The 20549-nt window shown below is 39.2% G+C and overlaps 1 protein-coding gene across 1 annotated transcript in view; it reads left to right on the top strand.

Moving 5' to 3' along the window:
* LOC128891840 (neurogenic locus Notch protein) overlaps nucleotides 1–20549 on the top strand; it is a 355943-nt gene that overhangs the window by 139763 nt on the left and 195631 nt on the right. Inside the window, exon 5 of the mRNA XM_054151691.1 lies at nucleotides 20185–20318. Within this exon, the coding sequence (XP_054007666.1) occupies nucleotides 20185–20318 (134 nt within the window). The remainder of the gene's footprint in view (nucleotides 1–20184; nucleotides 20319–20549) is intronic.

A 20549-nucleotide genomic window follows, 5' to 3' on the forward strand; every position in this document is an offset into this window, starting at 1 on the left:
TACGTGCCACGAATGTTTAGCGCAGGATTTTCGAATTTCGCTGGACGATGCGCGCGGCCTACGAGCCCCAGGACCATTAAGGATCCTTCGTTTGCGCGTCGAGCATACAGAGAGGCTCGAGCCGAGGCTGGTTTCTCGCGTCGGATGCTGATACGCATCGGGATCTCGAACCTTTGAATTATCGTTGGATATTCGGTGAATGAACACCGTTTACGTGGACGGAATACTGGGTCCTCGCGAGGAACGTCGGTGGTCGCTATGGGGAATTAGGGATGCCTGAGGTGACGCTGGTGAAGCGTACAGTCGAGATTACTCGTTGAATTTTTCTGTGTCGAGATGTGGTTGTTTTTGTTCGGTTTTTTTTTTTTCAGTGGGTGTGCAGGCCTGGGAGTACTTGTTTCATGTTTCTGTATCGGATATCCGTATAGTTGAGTGTTTTTGTTATTTTTTGTGTTTAATTAAACGAGTATGTAGAACTACTACTAATTGAATTTTTTTTTACAAACTGATAGAATCATTTTCCGAACAAATTTATTATCTTCTTGGAGATCATATTTGTATTCCCAAGTCGAATGCAGTGTATGCTAATTAATAATCACGAACGAGGATAATTCGATGAAAGAATCTCTTAGGGACATGTTCAAAATGAAATCAATTCTTGACTCCATTTTCTGGACCTTGTAAAAAGAGTGCGTTGGCAACACTGAAATTACCTAAGACATCAAGAATCCTTTTCTTCTCGTGTCATGACCATTTGCGAAAGTACTCGTTCGCGATACAGTATCTGTTCTCTTTTATGCCGCGACATGGAAAACCGTTACTTAACCTCGCTCTTTTTTTCGCATATAGCGACTCTATCATTTACGTGCAATTATCTATAGTTCTTATACAGTGTGTAATGTATGTAGATCACCCTCGACTCTCTCATTAAATTCACATCGGCTCCTGGTAAGAGACGCTATTATCATACCTGATTTCTGCTGATGGACATTCGCGGTGTACAATTTTGGAACATTGTATCTCAGAACTAGAAGGAATTAAAATTTAGAATATTTTGGAAGGATTGATTCATCGTTGATCAGAATTTCGTATCATCTAAATTTGAAACTGATAGGATCGTAGCCAGAAAAATACAATTTAAGGGGAAGAGGACAGATTTCCTTTAGATATACTCTTTATAGCTTTTCTAGTGCACGTAATGATACTAATTGGTTATTTTTGATTATTTTCTTGTCATTCTTGAACACGTGCTGAATTATATTCATAAGAAATAAAATTTATAGCTGCAACACAAGATCTATTAGCTTCGAGGAACTATTTCAATTAGTTTCTAACTTGATTACAAGTATAATACCAAGGAAATCATAAAAGCAAACATCGTAATAATTTAAATGCAACTTGCACCTGCTTCTAAATTCGTGAATATAAGTTCTATTTGCCTCGAGAAATTATCCTCACTTGTGAAATATTAGTGTAATACCAAGGAAACCATAAAAGAAAGTGGTATAATAATTTAAGTGCAACTCGCACTATTTTGAATAATATTAACAAGAACATAGATTGGCAAAATCTGATGTCAACGCAAAAGAAATTTCGCTGCTCGGATTCGATGGGATACGAAAGGTTTGCTTTATTACGACCTACCCAAACCAGATGAAACAGTCACGGAGGATCGTTATCGAAATCAACTGATCAATTTACGCGACGAATTGGAGCGAGAGAGACGCTTATTGGGCAAGCGAACCGTCGCATCGTCATCTTGAAATTGGGCTGGAAACTTCTTTCTCACGGGGCGTATTCGCCAGACTTGGCCCCGTTTGATTACTATCTGTTCCGGTTGCTTCATTATCGCCAGGTCGATTTACACTTCGTCGAAATTAATGGCGTCTGAAAATGCGTTGATCTCTTCATCGACTCCAAGTCGCCGGCGATTTTTACCGTAACGAAGTCTGCTTCCTGAAACATGAAGGAAAGTTGTTGCCAACGGCGAAAAATATTTCAGAGTCATGGCATGCTTTAATTTCCTTGTTCCTCGCGGAACCAATTTACTTTAAAGTCACAAGAAATGCGAGCATGAAACGGTGATGTGGAACTCCACGTATTGGGTAAATATTTGTTAGGATTTCTTCTCTTGATTATTTGTTTCTATTCGCTGAAGGTAATTGGAAAGTCTGTAAAGAGGAAAAGAAACCAAATACAAATCGATAGATATGTATCTGAATTTTGGGTGATACCCTGTTTCGAAATTCGCTTCTTGCATACATGCGATTATTGTATACAGTATATTATACTACTTGATACGATTTGGTAACACCCTTGTGGAAGTAAAGCGGCAGAAGCCTCGACGTCCTAAGCATCCTTCGTACACGTCACGCTTAGGCTCATGCCACGGACCAGTACCTCGCGTGGCCAGTGACAGTCTCGTTGCGTAGAAACTTTTAACGAGAATTCCAGGCGTCAGCGTGTCAGATTAATCTTCGAGACGCGCTGTTAGAATCAAGGGACTGTGTCCGATAGGAGGATCACATAGTGCCTTGGCTGTAGTAAATCTGTGACATCTAGCAGCTCGCAATTCCGCGGCAAAATCTGGCTGTATTAAGATCCAGAACGGTTATCGCGCGATATAGTTTGATTAACTGGTCGAGGAGGTAGTCGCGAGGTCCGGAGTACGTCGCGAGGATAATGTCCGAATGGATTATGGGTGCTGCTCGCCATACACGCGACACGTGCACGTCAGGATGTCTTACATTTGTGCGTTCGAACCCTTCCTTCGGGGATGCACGCGACTGTCAGGAGGAATCTCAGAGATCTGGTCGATGACCGAAGAGAGATACAGCGGGGAGCAAAACTGAACGCGCAGGTGGAATTTTAATGTTAATATTTTTGATAGGTAGTAGTTTTGCTTGTTTGTATTTTTAATGAATGTTGATGTCATGTTTTACAAACGATACGATGTAAATTTTTCCACGTTTCCACGTCCATGTTTTTGACCACGATGAGGGAATGATCATGTTTAAAATAGGTGGAAAATTATTTAATCCATTTATAACTGAGAAAATTATAACTACAAACGACAGTATATGTATTGTATGATACGCATATAGTATTGCTAATGAAATTGGAAATGGTATAAAGAGGTACATAGAATTATTTAATGCATCTATGACTCAAAAATTTAGCAATAAAAATGACAGAACTTTTGAGTACACCTATACATGTAGGATCACAAATGAAATTGGAGTGGTATTAGAATTATATTCGTTTCTTTTAATGATAGTAATATGAATGTAAAATATTTTGGTTATGAAGCAACTTCGTTGCACATGATACCTCCTATCCCATTTTTCATAATCTATACTGAAGCATTGAATAAAATTCCTTTTAACATTCCGTGAGTGTATTCAACTTTGCTTCTTAGTGTACGTTGCATTATATAAAACAGTCGTACGTTTAAGGTTTCGTTCAAAAGGGATATCAAATCGCGACGAACTGGATAATCCAGACGCAAAGATTAATTAGGCGAGGATAGTCGAGTGGTAGATCATTACGGAGATTGGTGAATTATTTATCGTGTGCCGTTTATATTCAGCCTGTCACTGATTGTAAGATTCGCAATCGAGATCGTGGAAATCGTTATATTCATCAAGCAGGTTCTGTACAGGGTGGTTCATATAAAACTTTACGAGCTAGTTTTTCGAAAACTATTAGGGATAACGACAGAATTCTATTTTAGTTTCGTAGGGTTCCCAGAGCCTCTCATGGTACATATGAAACCTCACAACTGTTTTGGGTGTACCCAAATACAGGGAGCAACGTTCTTGGTCGTTCGAGGATAGGACATTTAACATTACATTAGGTATTAGAAAAAATGCTGTTGCTTTTTACAGCACAGATACATGAACAGATACAGCGCATGAGAACTTTTTGAAACCATTATTTTATTTAAGGGGGCAAGTCACCTTGGATGCGTGAAAATCATACAGCCATATTCAACAATTTTTTGTTCGAAAACAATTGATTTAATCGAAGATCGGCTAGTTATCGTCTGTTACACATATACTGAATAATATCAAAATAATTTTTATTTAGATTTTTAAAATAAAATAGCAATTCTGTAGTCATTGAAGGATGATGTCGAACGTGCTATTCAACATCTTTTATTTTCTGCGAATAGTTCTTTCCTAATAAAAAATCACAGAAACTTCCTCCAGTACCTAATATCTTATTTCTATTTTTTTAATGGAACAATGGATAAATCTTTGTATTTCTATGTACTTGGTCTAGAAACAAATAACAGTTATTTAGATCGTTTCACTGTAACATTTTCTGTTGAAAATTGATGTTGCTTGCCACGTAGGAAAATAATTAAAAATAAACAAGTTATAGTTTCCACGACACGAAAGAATGCAAAAAGGATCTCCGATGGTCGTACCTCTATCGCTTCACGAATATCGACAAAAATTCGAGCAACCACGCGAAAAGTGATAAATGAATACCGCTAAACGAAACGAAACTAAATGGACAGCACTTTCAGCATTTAATAAACCAAAATTCAACGACAGAATATGTCCTAACTGACGACATTCAACGCGCCCTTCGAAAGTTATTTATCGTTCCGTCTGTGAAAACTTGCGTGGTAAATACGAAATGGCCGACTTCTCAGTTTGTTTTTTTTTTTTCTGCCATCTTGTGTACCGCACGGCTAGTTCGCTTCGTCATACTTCAAATAAACACAATTTACGCGTATCGACGAGGTAAATTGAACGTGTGAGAGACAGTGATGATTAATGGTGCGAAACCGCGTCGATCGCGATCAAGCTGTCAAGGTTAAATTCCGTTACACTACTCCCAAGATTGAACGATGTAAATGAGCCTCTCGTTTCTTTGCTCTACATTTCCACGAGCTAACAGAAGGGAAGATCGTAAATTTCGAGTGATCCGCCACGGTGTTACGAATCGAATTGACTGTAACCTCGTGCAACAACTTTCGACACTGTCGTTAAAAGGAATAATTGATGGCTTAATCCCATCGTTGCCCAATGACTGTTTAATTATCGTTACGTCACATTGGTCGCACGTCTGCTATTTATAATCCCTCAGAATGTCGTAGACGTAGGATGATTATCGCTCAATCGTTTCAACCAGGCAACAAGGTCTACCAGGTTTTTCAGTCGGGCGTGGATCAATGATCTACCTAGCGATGCATTACCTTCTAGCGCGAGCTTTTGTGCACATTGGACGCATTCTTTGGAATCACGATGCTGGAAAATTTAGATTTTCCTTTCGTACAACACCAAAAAATGTACATATGAGAAAAATATGCTTCTGATGATGTAGGAGTAATATAACTACTTTGCTGCGATTGAGACGTGTAATTTACATGACGTTTATTGTCATGATTTACATTCCCTGGATTTGGTATTAAGCTTAGCTGTTTTTTAAGTCAACTTTTAGTAGGAACTCATAGGAATATTAATCGTATAATGAATCAGCTGCTTGCTGAAGAGTATAACCTTCGTCATAGTATTTGTTGCTTCTACAAGTATGCAAGAGAGAATATCGACATGTTATTTAGATATTTTCAAGTAATGTATGGAACACTAGTATTTCTAGAAAAATTGTGAAACACAAAAATAGCAGAGAATGCAAGAAATTTTTATTATCTAGAAAAATGTTATCAGCGGAAAAATATTTTCTGTTTTTGGATAAGTTAATAGGTCGGTACCGTTAATGTGTACATGCTGGTGTGGTGATTTGTGAATAATATTCACGTTAAATGTACGAACGCTACCGATCGTTCAACGCATTCCGTGTTTCCACTATGATCGCCCGAAGGTGTGACATTAATATGCAGTTGCACGCGGAACAGAGTTAGTGAAAGGGAACCTCGTCAAATCGGTGCCTTTGTAATAATTATTTTTCTCACTTCCACGTTTTTGTTTGTTTCTCTTTCATTACTTAACGCACGCTGCTTGCAACGATTCCATTGTTCGAACACGTGTAATATTTCCTATTTTTCCCACTTTATCTATCTATTTCCTTTTAAAAATCACATGAAAATACGGAACAATTTTTTTATTTATTCGAGTAAATAGGTAGAAATTACTTATTGGTAAAAAATCGCACTCTGTTGTTAGGAACCTCTTCATGATTTTTTTTTTACCAATGATACCTTCTAAAATCACTGGTCCCACTTGAAATGTATCGTGGTACATTTTGTATATTCAAATATGGTAGGAATAAACGGAATTAAGTATAAAATGTCAACGATATCATATTTAATTGTGTTTATTCTTACATTAATCCTAAGGATTAGTGTTTCTACAAATTAGTTTTTATTTTTACCCCTGACATCTGACAAACATGTTGGCTCAATTTAAACCGCGTACATACGTAATTGGAACGTTCCAAATTTTTTCCTCGTTCACGTGAGAACGAAATTTTGCGAAGAGCAGTGTGTCTCCGACGGGGAAGTTGATCGTCGGGAGTCATCTGACATAACGATTATCGAGTCCAACCAATTCAGGCAATTACGACGGTGGGAAAGCGCCCTGTGCTGGTGTTCCATTAGCCACGTTAATCCGGCGTTATACTTCTTACTTTACGCGCAGTGCATCCGTTTACGTCATGACTGCGGACAGACAACACCCGACGCGGAATTAATTGTTGCTCGAGTGCGCGATTAAAGCAGCGAATTAGGAATTTTGCCAGGGTCGAAAAACTGCAATGAGAGTTCTATCGACTTACTGGACATTCTAAAATTATCGTAGCTATTTGATGATTATTATTAATCGAATTAAAATTCTTCGAGATACTCGTCGTTAATTTTAGTCTATTTAATTAATGGAAAGCTAGTTTCGACATTTTATCAAAATTTATTCTATTTGAGATGATTAAGCTGTATCAATGCTATCCGAACTCAGTTTTCAAGATTGAAAATAATTTGAAAACATTTACAGTAACAGAAACATTTGTAGGTTTCGTTTTCCAGATGTGGAGAGTTCTGCATAAATAAAATAAAACAAAATTGGATTATTTATCTTTATTAATTTATTATCGTTACGTATTACGCAAGGGGTACGAAACGAATAATGTATCATACAACATAATTAAAGAAACCATTCATTAATTATATAAACTATGCTGTTACTAAAACAACCATAATATTGTCTTAGGTACAGTTGTTACGTAAAGTTCTGTAGAGCGATCTTGAGCTTTGTTTCACGGTATGTAAACGCGTAACGGAGTCTCTGATTTGTAATCAATGAGATGATCTAGATCGTCCTTTAGAACAATGTTGCGTAGCAGTCCCGTGCGAAAGGCGATGATAATGCGCGGGAACCGGAATACACTCGCGACATCCTGTTACAGTTATCGTAGCGCATCACTTTTCCTGTAGTTTTCAAAGTGGTTTAGTCTCAAAGCTCAGACTAGAATATCCCCTCGTACATCTAATCATACTTGGATATTACGTGCCTGAGTCTCATAGACACATACAAAATGTATCCATGTACTCTATAATTGGTCAAATGTCTCCTCAAAAGTTCCTTTCTTTGTCATCTCCTACAGCTGTTTTATCGTCTCAAAGATCAGATTAGAAGATTGCTCGCACCCACCCGTTCAGTCATAATCTACATAATTACCGTTCTTACATAACCAGGGATTTTTCTTTGAATTAATAACGCAAAGAGTGATCGAGTCATTGAGAAAAATATTAGTTAATATCTCTCAACGAAATTCTCTTATTTTGGAGATAAACGTTTCTAATCAAAACACTGGAGTTTCTCATCACCACTTCATTGAATATCGCTCGATCCTCGTACGAATCGTTCTACGTAAAAGTAAGAAACAAAGTCCTGAAAAACGAGAAGGTTACTTGAATTATCGTTACGTTTTATACGAGATCGGGTAATTGGCGGCCTGGAGATACCCTCGGTTTTTATTTTTCATCGACGTGGAAGGGAACCTCGTCGATTCGCGGTCTAATGTAAAATTCCAACGTAATACCCGAGCGTGCGCGTCATGAAGCTGTAATCGAGCAATGCGTATCAATAGCCGAGGATGGAAGGTTATTATTAACCAGGAGTGTACTTAATATTCCGCGCGAGAATGTTTTCATCGCGGAACATGATAGCCTCGTAAAGTCGATCGGGAACGAGCGTCTTCGTGGCCTGTCCTTTCCATCGCCAGTCGAGCATCGATCTCCAGAGATTTCAATCTTTTCGTTCCAATTTTACGTCAATTAAATCGACGGACCCGTGGTACCCCGTAACGGCAGCATCAATTTTTCCCTAATAACAGAACTGTGCCCCACGGAATGAGACATTCGATTTTCGGAGCTGGACGATCAAGGGATTATATTTGGGATGGTTAAGGATGGTCGCTTGTTTGAGAATTTTTGTCGCTTACGGCTTTGATTTTATCAGATGATTGGTATAGGCACTTTAAAATATACACCTTTAGCGAGAATTTTTGGTAATTGCGTTGCGAATACTCTTAGTACCTGTAACGGAGGTACAGCGGTTTGATTTGGTTAGGGTTTTAAAAGAGAATGTTTGTATTAACAGAAATGTCTAGACAATTTTTATTTGAAACAGACAAATGAAGCATTCCTTTAAAGTAAATGAATAAAATTGCTGGACATAAGGTTTTGTTGATACTTGTCACAATATTTGTATACATCAAAAGTGAACAATTTTTAGACCAAAATCGAATTTTCAAGTTGATACGATTGACGTATCTTAAAAAATTGGAATCTCTAAATGCAGCTATGATGAGAATTAGTTATTGTCGCCTACTTTGTAGAAATTTTGTACAAAAAAATTAGCGAAAAGAATTGTCTAAATTGACAATGACATATCCGCTTTGGCAAGCGCTGTTTTTTAAAATCCTAACTCACACGAGCTCCTATATATTAATACTTTTCAAACACACGTTACAACATTTAGAAGGCATGCTAAAACATGCTTTAATTTATGTTTCTGTTCTTCGTCTATGTATACAAAGATATAAATTTACATAAACATCTACAGTTTAGTAATAAAATAAACGGAAATTCGTTTTTGTTCACTCTTAACGACGAAACCTGGGTCATAAACCACATAACTACAGTTTTTACATAACCACACGTTTTTCTTTGAATTAATATTCATCTGTGTTCTGATGCGATATCTTCCCAAAAGGAACATTACAGTCTCCGAACGAGTGGTTCGATTTTCGAGAGCTGCGCTTTCGATTAATCCTCGCTGTTCTTTCGAGTCTCCTTCGAGGTCGTAAAGACGGCAGCACATTAGGACTCGACGAAAAAGCGACTTTTTCTCGTGCCAATCCTTTTCTGTCGTTTTCGAAGGACCCCTTGAAAAATGGACGGCGATTGTTCTTCTGCTCTTCTCCGTCGTTCGTCGTCCCCTGTTCCTGCTCCCATGTTCCTGTTCCCCTTCGTGGAAGGCGATCGTTCTTCCACGGTGGCTTTTATTCCGCTCGGTTCACAGTGCAACGCTCCACGAAATAGCTGGACGTCGAAACGAATGGCGAAATTATGCTACGGCCAATGGTACGTCAGCTTCGGGCTTGTGCAAATTTTATTTGAAATTGAAAACAAGAAACGGCTGCTCGAAATGACATTCCGGTCTTTGAAGTATTTGGAGGGAGGAGAGTATTCGATCAGAATTGGACATAACTCGTGTTTCTAGAACTATTTATTATTAATAATTGTAGTGATCTCGATCTGGTTGGCGAGAAACGTTTTCTGTGACTTGGTAAAGTATACATTTGAGAGTAAACACGCAATGCAAGGAAAGTTTTGTAAGACGCATTAGTCCCGCCGACGTTGAACATACAGAATTCTTTTATTTTTGTGTAGGTTCGGAGTTGAATATTGAAATTTGGAGCCTATATTTTACTTTCATGTGATCGTAACACGAAACTAACGATTGCCCGGACGTAATTACTTGAATATTCTATATAGCCAAGCATTTCTTGATCTACACGTGTCGAACTCGACTATATTTGTCAGCTCTTTAAAATTCAAAATTCCACTCATACATAACGAAAGAACCGCGAAACGAGATCGAGTATTTTTCGAAATGGTATTTGAAACGATGTTATTTGGAAAGCGAGTGTCTCTGGCCCGGTTCTCTTCGAGCATGTTGCAAAAACTGCCCGGGACTAGATCAGCGCCGTGGGGACCGAGAGGATCGGGCCCCGATCCTTTTGCTCGTCGCTTCTTTCGTCTCTGGGACGAATAAAAGGGGCAGAACTGGCGCGTCGCGTTCAATGATAACGAGCTCCGGGATCCCGATCGATGATCGTGACAAACTGCGATCGATTCGTCATCTCCGATCCCGTCCCATTAGTTTCGTGCCTGGCGCGCCTTTTTCCATTTGTCGCGCGTGCCGGCGGCTCCTTTCTTATCGCTGGTTTTGCAAGGATGCTTGCGCGTTGCTCCAAAATGACTTCATTTTTCGATATTATTATACTTCGTACGCGTCGTTCCCTATAAAAGAAACGGAATCGTGGTAATATGCGAGCTCGAGGTGGGCAAGAATCGTTGATCACCTTAATCATCCGTCTTAAATATCTCTTGGAGACACAAGAGTAGTCGATTTGTAGAAGTACAGTTTCCCGTGCTTCTGTTGGCGAGTACAATCTGGACGAATTATTGCGATTTTATTTTGAACCTTTTTCATGGTAATGATTGATACCATGAAACACATTAACACATTGCGTTGGAGACTTCGGGAATTCTTTACATGAACGTCGGAGTTAATTAATGAATTTCCAATTCAAAGTGCTTTGTGACCTTTGTTTTTTCGAATTTTAATTTTTTTATCAATAAGTGATAGTGGCTTTCGATGGTGTAGTACTCTTAGTAAAATTATCACTATGTGATCATCTAGGTGTTTTTTTTTCGATCTACTTAATTAAAACGATCACTATCACCATCTATATATTTTTGGATTTATACATTATGATATGCTGTGATTGTCTCTATTCTTTCTGATTGTTATTACATTGTATTTGATATTAAGGGCAAATTGCCCGTAAATAAAGTATTATAATAATAATAATTATTATTATTATTATATATTTAAATTCCCGAGGATGGAGTTCAATGATTCGTCCAATAACGTAATTTCTAATACATTAATTTTATTCGGTATTAATATGAATACTATTCCTACGTTAGCCCCATAGAATATTCACCAATAAAAAATCGCTGAAACCGTTTTTACATTTGAGTATTTTTATGGGTGCTCGGAACACGGCCGGCGTTAGCGAGACTCTTGAACATTGAGGTCTTAATTGCCAGAAGAATTTTAATGCTCAACGCCTGTCTAATTAATTAGCCAATCGAAAAGTAGTTGCTGCGAAAGAAAAAGCGTGATGTGGCATCAAACTAGTTTCAAATATTACGAAATATCTGAGTTGACGCTTCCTGAGTTGAACGATGCAATTTGTAGCCTATATTTTGCGGTCATTTGATCATAACACGAAACGTTGTTCAACAAAAATAATTCTTATGCTTAACGATAGCTACACTAATGCAAATTACGAAATTTCCTTGTCCCTTTATCATAATTTATTTAATTCACGTCGTGCCTTTTACGTAAATCAAAATTTTGTAATAAAATTGAGAGCAGATTCGTTTTGCAATCAATTTTCTTTCATGTGATACATAAATATCTTACAAAAGTTCATCTCCTTTTTAAATAAAATCGTCTAACTGCTATTTTATTTTCCAATCTGCATACGGTATCCAAATGCTGCATTATTCATCAGCTTGTTAAAGATCTCTAAATGCCACCTTACGTTCAGACTCGTTGATACATTTCGAGTTTAATGTACTTTTACGTAACGCATAAACATTTGACAACATCGCCAGTACCAGTTCTCAAAACAAAATTCCGAAAGTTACTTGTTTTTCCAGCGCATCGTCCGTGTCGTAACCCCTCAAACTGTTCCCGTGTTTACGCCCACGACATGCAACATTTTTACATTTACGTTTCCGTAACTCGACGTTGCGAAACGCCCGATAAAATCAGCGTGAAAAATATACGGTCGTGTTTTCTGCCGGTGTATTTGGCAGTAAATTTCCGAATTTGTCGAAACCACGCGGAACAAAAAAATAGGGAACGTTCGGGAAGGAACTCCTGGTCGAGGTTGTTTTCGTTTTGGATTCTTTTTTTCTCGAGAGTGAACCCACGGAGAAGCGTGTGTTCGTTCGAAAGTCGAGGTCCCCGACTGGTTCTCGGATCACTTCTGACATATTTTCTTCTCTTCGACTGCCGCGAGCTGAGTCTTCCTCCTGTTGTAGGGGCCGCCGTCGTGGCATCCAATATGAATCATATAACGGAGACACATAAACATCAACATGCCTAACCCTTCGGGGTGCTCGTCTGGCCGGGAATCGAATGGCTTTGGGACCGCGTGTTTTATACCCAGTGTGTGTCTTTTCGATACCTGGAGAGTCGATGAACGACCTCCTAGCCGAGACAATGCTCGTATTCAGTTATGGAGACACCCATCGAGATATTACTGGATCGTTGCGTATGAAATGACTGATTTTGGGGAGAGACTTGAAGCATCTATTATTTTGAAATTCGAGTGGAGCGAAACAACAGGAGTTGGAAACTTTTTAGGGATACATTGAGACGTTGAGGTTCGTAAGGAGTCATGTAGATTGGAAATGAGTCGCTTGAATTTTAATTTTTTTTATTTAGGATAATAACTACTAGTTGTCAAAGCATATATACAAGAAGAAAGTTTCATATGGATAAAACAGCTGAATCTTGTATATAGAGTGTCCCTTAACTGGCGGTACTAGCGAGTAGGGGGTGATTCTACGTGAAAAATGGTTCGCGAGATCGAAAACATTCGACATTATATATGCAACAATTTTATTATCCGATAAAATCATTTTTGTTTCGATCGGAGCGATACGGTTTTACGACTGGGCTCGCGAAATCGGGTTTTCGCTGAGCAGCTTCCAATTTAAATATTCCCGAGGAAGCATGTTTGCGCCTCTGGAACGAGGCAGAATTTATTCGTGACGCGCGCATTGTTCGCTCCCGTGGACGCTGTTTTCCATAAAGTAAGTGGAGCGAATTTCGCGTTCTCGCTGGACCATTCAGACCGCGGTATAATCTACGTGCGATCGGAGACTCTCGAAAATCGAATGTATCGAGAATTATTCGTGGCCCTCGATGCGGAATAATGGATTTGGACGAGGGAGAGAATTTGTAACGTGGGTCGGGTCAGGGCGCTCGAGGGTCGTCGCTCGGTCGTCCAAGTGTCTCGATGGGTAGGGGCAATCCGGATCGCATCCCCTTCGGAACTTCGGAAACCCCGGTCGTGTCGGGGCTCCGGAGCTGGCAGAATGCCCGCGAGCTGCCCACTGCTCGACACAATGCGTGTAAACAAGCGAAAATTAAATTTTAAAATTGGCCACCTCCAGTCTGTTGTCCGATCCTCCTAAGCGGCACGGTCAACACCGTTTTAATCGCGATCTTCTTGCCTTCGGCACGCTTACGCCTCTGGCCTGCTTGCTCGACCGACGCATAAATATTCATACGAACGGATTAGTAAGATTTTTCGGGCTTCGCGCAAATTTACACGCGCTCGAGTGGCTCCCACGAGCACGGTAGTAATATGAAAGAAACGCGCTGGTTATCTTCCTACAAATGTTTCTAAACAACGAATCTACAATCACTTCCATAGATATTCGTATCCTCTATGTCTATGAAAATTGTTTGGTGAATTATAGCCACAATTATTAAGAAAAAGGTCTGAAGATTAAGATGCATCATGGCACAAAACAATAACTTTGATTCCAATGAATTATTTTAACAAATATGTGGTTGAAGATTTACTCTACCACTGGTCACACGCATATTTACATATTTCAAGTAAAGTTCGTATTGTTTAACGTGGTAAACATAAAAACATAAGTACTATTTATAACGTACATAATACTATGATATCTAAAGCAGTGTACATGTCGTAGGGAAATGATAAAAATAGAGATTTGATCAAACCCCTAAGATAAATGATCTATCTTAACCCCTAAGGTAGATAGTCAAGGGATTTGATCAAATCATATTATTTCATCCGTTCACTAAAACAGTTAAGGGATTTGATCAAATCACTTACTTTCTTTAGGGAAATGACCTCACAGAGTTGTTATTTTAACATCTCCCGTGAATTGATCATCTACCTTAGAGACTTGATCGAATCTCTATTTTTATCATTTCCCTGCGACATATACATAGACGTGTATCTTCTGTTTTTATTTACTTTATGAACACACTGCATGTGAAAACTCAATTGGATAAACTGTAGCTATAATCGCAGCAAATTTTTCAAAAAATGTCCACTTTCGCGGCGAAAGTTTCACGAACCGAAAGTTCAACGTGGGTCGTATTTGCTCTACGAGGCAAGGAATGCGATTTTCTCTAAAAGTAATAGCTACGTAACAATGGTTCCTTTGAACGATACTTTTCCAGTATCGTTCTGTCCGCGCACGGAAACGTGAACAATTTACCGTGTCGCGACAAAAATGTCGAGAAACGTATAACAAGTGTGGTCGCGTCGACGTATATGTATACATCCAAGAAATATCGTGTAACTATCGAATTAGCAAAATTCTTGCATACTATCGACCAAGGTGGAGGGATAGGGGCAGAGACCCGAGATGCACGCAATGATTCCGCATCGTTTCTACGACCTAGGGTCCTAGGTGGTAGCTAAAACGAGACCGTTGCATGGTGTCAGCTCTGCGCGAGAGGGAGACGAGGCGATACGTAGTCGAAGACTAACGATGGGTGACGGAACGAGCCGAGGGGACTATGGTTAACAAGCACGAGCGAGAAAAGGACAGATAAGGTTACACGTGGAGTTGAAAGGGGATGGAGACGGAGTCTTGTCGTGCTGACGGGGGGGATCGGCTGTGACGGCAGCGGAGAGGGTCACTGGTGACGGTGGCGCCGCCTGAGCGGCCCAGGCTAGAAGGTAAGGTTAGTCTGTCGCCAGTCGTTCGAGGACGATACACGTTCTGATCGCGTCTCTGCCGATCTTACCCTTTCGGTCTACCACCGACCGTAGAAAATACGCGCGAAAACAGGTGGCAACGTGACGTGACATTGTACAGTGTTTCGATAGTGATGCGAAAGTAACTGTAGTGAACTGGACGCGTTTGTTCGTGTCGTGTTTTCGGTTTCGTGTGGTTTTCGGTAGTAGTGTGTTCGAAAAACACCGGCAAGCGTGGCGTTACGTGTTTCGATATCCTCCACGGATACTCCGATCGTACTGTTTCACTTTTCGATACAGAGTATTTTGTTACATTCGTGGACGAATAGTCGTGGGAAAGTGTGCGAATAAGGTTCAATTGAAACGATGGCCTCCGAGAATTAGCATCTTGACAGAAGCTCGATGGTGAGACTGAGATTTGGCAACGCCTGGTGCCCCTCCGGACGACCGTCATGGGCAGCTCGTCGACGATTCGACGTAACACAGGATAGAGGCAATTTGAGCGAATTTAAGAGAGTTTAGAGCACGCTCGGCGTATTGTCACCCGGAACGGATCAACGTTGGATCGTGCACGGATACTAGTTAGAAAACGTTGAACGATTCTGGGCGTCGAAGTGAAACACGGCGCCTAGCGACGAAAAGCGACGCGAACGAGCGTGAGAAAAGAGCGTACACGTTCCTCTCTGCGGCCGAGGGACGGCTGGGAGATATACACTTACGCCCGACTGTCATGCTCTCTGTGCTACATGAACGCTGTTTGCTTTTCTCCCTTGAACGTTGACGCGCAAGTTTATTTTGTTGCACATCGTTTATTTGACTATCGAACACCTCTTCTTCGACGTTTCGAGACACTTGAGGTGACATCGATACATCCCGTATCGAAGATTTCGAGTGTCGTGTCGTTCGATCACGTACGATCCAATTTTTGAACGCTGACGTATAGTCTGCTCCGTTACACTTTAGTTCGATTATTCGAGAGTTACTTCGATAGTGACTTGGAGACATTTCAGCGACAACGCTGTGGATTACCGGTCCAGTTCTCAACGGGACGCCGAATTTAATTTATTTCTTCGTCGACACACAACGTTTCCTGAAAGCGGCTTAATGTGATATCAAGCGTTCGTACCCGTACGCAACATTATTATTACTATAAATAATTTATAAAGCAGCGATTTCACGGAACGTGATAAACGAGTGAACTTTGATGATGGATGTATCGAAGATGTACGCGTCGCAGAAAGGAAAAAGTCATACGTCCGTGTCGGCGTTGAACCGGTGATAAATCTCGATACGGGCTGAAAGAGCCAGTGTCCGTGGCCGGCCGCCATTTTTCGTCGTACGCTTTTCCCCCGGAGGAACTGTGCTCCGTTCTCTACGATCGGATTATATTTATTGCTCAACGACTTATTTAGTTTGTGATACGTAAACCAGTGCAATTTGGCAGCGTGTGAACTTGTGAATTTATTTTCATGTACCGTGTGAAGCTTCAGTGTGAGGTGATAACGTGGTTTTGTTTATTATTGCTCGTGATCGTTAAACGGAATACCAAGAAGCAGTCGACGGCGATTGTGATTCTCGGAAATGGAGTAAACACTCGACGAGTTCCCGTTAAAATATGAGGAGAGCGTCCTTCCGTGACCCGAGGGAATCGATTTCGTGCGAAAATGTATCTCACGCGTGTGTTCTTGGTACTTCTGCTGGCAGCGAGCTCGAGGTTTGTTTCGCTCATGATTTATTCGAATTATTAAGGCCCCATACCGCAGTGCGCGCGCGGTAAATGGGTGTATTTTTAATCATTTTTTTTTTTTCGAGCAAACGATGAACGTTCTTTTTTTTTTTTATTGATACTACTATCCAATATATACATAAACAAGATACTACACAAATTTTCTTATACAAATATTACGAATAGTTTGCGGTGTCCATCGCTACACTCTGACAAAGTTGCTGCTTGGTGGTTGACAGCAATTAAGCCATACGGTTTCTAGGGAAATTTCGATATTTAGAAAAAAAATGGCGCCCTAGCGAATTTTATTTTCCATTTTCACAGACAATTTTCTTTCTTTATGAATAAAAATAAAATAGATGGGGACCCTTTATAAAGAAATCCCTACATGGTGCTGTAAACCTATATGTCTAGTTTATAAATATATATATATATATATTTTTTTTTCTCCAGATGAACCGTATAGCTTAATCGCTGTCAACCACCAAGCAGCAACTTTGTCAGAGTGTAGCGATGTACACCGCAAACTATTCGTAATGTTTGGATAAGAAAATTTGTGTAGTGTCTTATTTATGTATATATTGGATACAAGTATCAATGGAAAAAAAAAACATTCATCGTTTGCTCGAAAAAAAATGATTAAAAATACACCCATTTACCGCGCGCCCACTGAGTCCAAATAGAAATAACGCCAAGAAAATGATAAAAATTTGTATACGGGCTAGATTTTGTCCCAAAAATACCCACACAAATTTTGGGAAGGCTAGGGTACCTAAACGCTAAGAAATAAATGTTTCAATTTTTCACTTTTTAACGTGGGCTCTTACGGGAAAATGCGTTTTCAACGCACTCAATTACGCGCTACGAAGTAATTGACGCCGAGATTGGATCGAAAATTGTATTCATGATAGAAAAATACCTAAAGAACATAGATTGATTTACAAAATACTCCGAGGGTAGTTGTAGTATTAATATTAGGTGGACTGGAAAGTAATGTCGTTTTTGCAATTTTAAATACTTATCCATCGCTCATCAGGTCATTGATTTTTATCGATCTGGCATTGAAAATTTGCACATTAGATGGCAAGTTGATAACGAGGGCGATTACATAATTAATTAAAAATAGAAATTGATCAAAAATTTGTTTGGATTTAATGTAAAAGAAACGACATTACTTTTCAGTCTACCTAATAATAAATTAAAGAATACTAGGATAATGCGTTTTGTCTTCTGCTATTGACGTAGTATGAGAGATCTGGCACGCTGTACGAGAGGTTGGAAAACGCGCGTTCAAATACAAACAGTACTGTAGTTTGTCTGAAAATAATTGATTTACAGTGGGTGTAGAATGTGTTCGTACACCGATCAATTTCCCAAAAAACTTTTCTGTGAAATTGTAGTTTCTTAACTTCTTTTTTTTTTGTAAGCAATGATTAGATATGGTCAGTTGCCATTAGAGATTTGCGCGGCAACTCATGTGACACCCGGAAGACGACACAACTTGCTATATGGGATTTATTCCTTAGGAACTGTACATAAGATTTGAAATCCTATAATTTTTATAACAAAGTTCTTCTTAACGAGTATTTCGTGATTTATCATTCATAGGAAAAATACTAAAGTTAATTCTAAAATTTATTGAACACGATATATACAATTATTTTATTTTAAATAAAAGTATACATATTTACAATGAAATATAACGTCATTTATATGCCCACCAGGACTACGCTGATAGACACAATTTATTATTAAAAAACAATTCTTTTAGAAAAACCTTCTATCTCTTTACATTAATTTGCGTGTAAAAACATATTAATATTTAAATTACACATTAATTAATTATTCAAACTGTTTAGCCGCTAATATATTCTGTTCCTCGTGTCGATATCGTGAACTTTCCTATAAATGAATAAATCAGACTCGCGATATTTCCCAGCACAAGAATTGCGTACATTTTTTAGTATTATTTGCAACGCGTTTTTTTTTTTTTTTGTTTATATCGCTCTCGATCAGAATCGTCACCTTTCTCTACGTGCGTATCGGTATTCCCGTGTTCGATCGATATGCATAAATATGCGAACAAAAAGCTTCATATCATCAGGGTAAAAAGTGCCGATGCACAAGAAACCGGTATTATAAATATTGATCGTTTCGGTGGATATACTTAAGGTGGTTCACTGGTCTCGCGTTGCCTTGATGACAGTCAATGAACTAGACGACTGTGAGAAATTGATCGAATTGCTTCGTGTTTCTATTGTGCGTCCGTTACGTGCGGACGCTCTTGATTTTCCGTCATCTAAAAATATCGACAGTTATTCCATACCGCTTGGGTGCAACGACAGTGACGTAATTTGAGGTTTATCGGTTCTGTGTGTTCAACGATATCGAATTGACGGATGCACGTACCTATACGTACGTGTACGAGGTCAATTGTTCATAGTTTAACATATAAGACGGTACGTTGGTATCTGTAAAATTAAAACGTGCAATTTTAGTTTAAAGTTATGATCGGTACGATCGGTTGGGAATGTAGATGTACATTGATTTGGGAGTATAAACGATATTTGTTTATTGTTGTCGTAAGCAATACTGCAGTTGTTAATAGTGGTATTTGTTGGTTATAACAGGACCAAGATTTATTACGGTATCGTTGCGATAGAGTTATAATTGCTGATTCTATTATAATATGAAATACGACATCAAGTAGAGAATACAAATTCATTGACATTTAAAGAATTTTCAAATTCGAAGTTTTTTGGCGCTGAATTTTGGATAAGCGCGTGATCTGTTTGTAACTGTTAAATGTGAATACCTATATGCACTTGTGAGATTTTATGGAGTCATTTATTATATCTTAGAAAAAAAAAAACATTTTGAGATGGCTCAAGGAATACGTGACACTTTTAATTGTGAAATTAGCAAACATAGATTATGCATTATCAATTGGTCTTTTTAATCTTAATAGAGATCTTGAACTGTTAGTTTGTAACTAAGATTGCGATGAAAATAATTAAGATGTGAAAATGTTATTTCGCGTACTACACTTTGTACAGTTCAATTTCTAAGTTTAAAATTCTTATTCTATATTAGTTATTCCAATATTTCCTGTACGTTAATCGTTAAAATCCATACATTCGCGATCTGTCTGCAAATTTCCCCTTTCTACGATTCAAGCCATTTCGAAATGATGGAAGATGAATTGTGTACACTTTCCCGATGATTCGAGGGAGTTGGGTCTGTTATTCCCATCGACGTTGAAGGCACGCCGTGTAATTAGCGCTGGAACACTCGACCATGCAGGATACCGCGAGCGTTAACTAATAATTTATCGCCTCCGTCGATCGCGATTTCGTCACGGCGCTTAATCGATCAGCCTCCGATCCGGTCGCTTGTAGCCGACAATTTTAACGAGTCGTTTCCCTTTGCAGATGCATGTGCTCGACCGGATACACTGGCCAGAATTGCGAGAACGAGTATATTCCCTGCAACCCATCGCCATGTAAAAACGGAGGCACGTGTCGTCAGATGAGCGAATTGGAGTACGAATGCAAGTGTCCCGAAGGTGAGTCTTGAATTCATTTTTATCTTAATCCTCTGCACCCTCGAGGCACCTTTAGGCTGATAATAATGGACAGACGCGCAAGGGAAGTCGAAGTCTAGTCTCTTCCGGGACCAGGATTATTTTGTTTAATTAGATGAAATATTACTGCTTGGGATCTGGGTCTGTAATATTTCATTTATATTAAGAGTGATGTCGATAGTTATTGATAAGAAGAACGGCAATTTTGCTGTC

This window comes from Hylaeus anthracinus, unplaced genomic scaffold, assembly GCF_026225885.1.
Source record: "Hylaeus anthracinus isolate JK02 unplaced genomic scaffold, UHH_iyHylAnth1.0_haploid 12002, whole genome shotgun sequence".
Taxonomy (NCBI): Eukaryota; Metazoa; Arthropoda; class Insecta; order Hymenoptera; family Colletidae; genus Hylaeus; species Hylaeus anthracinus.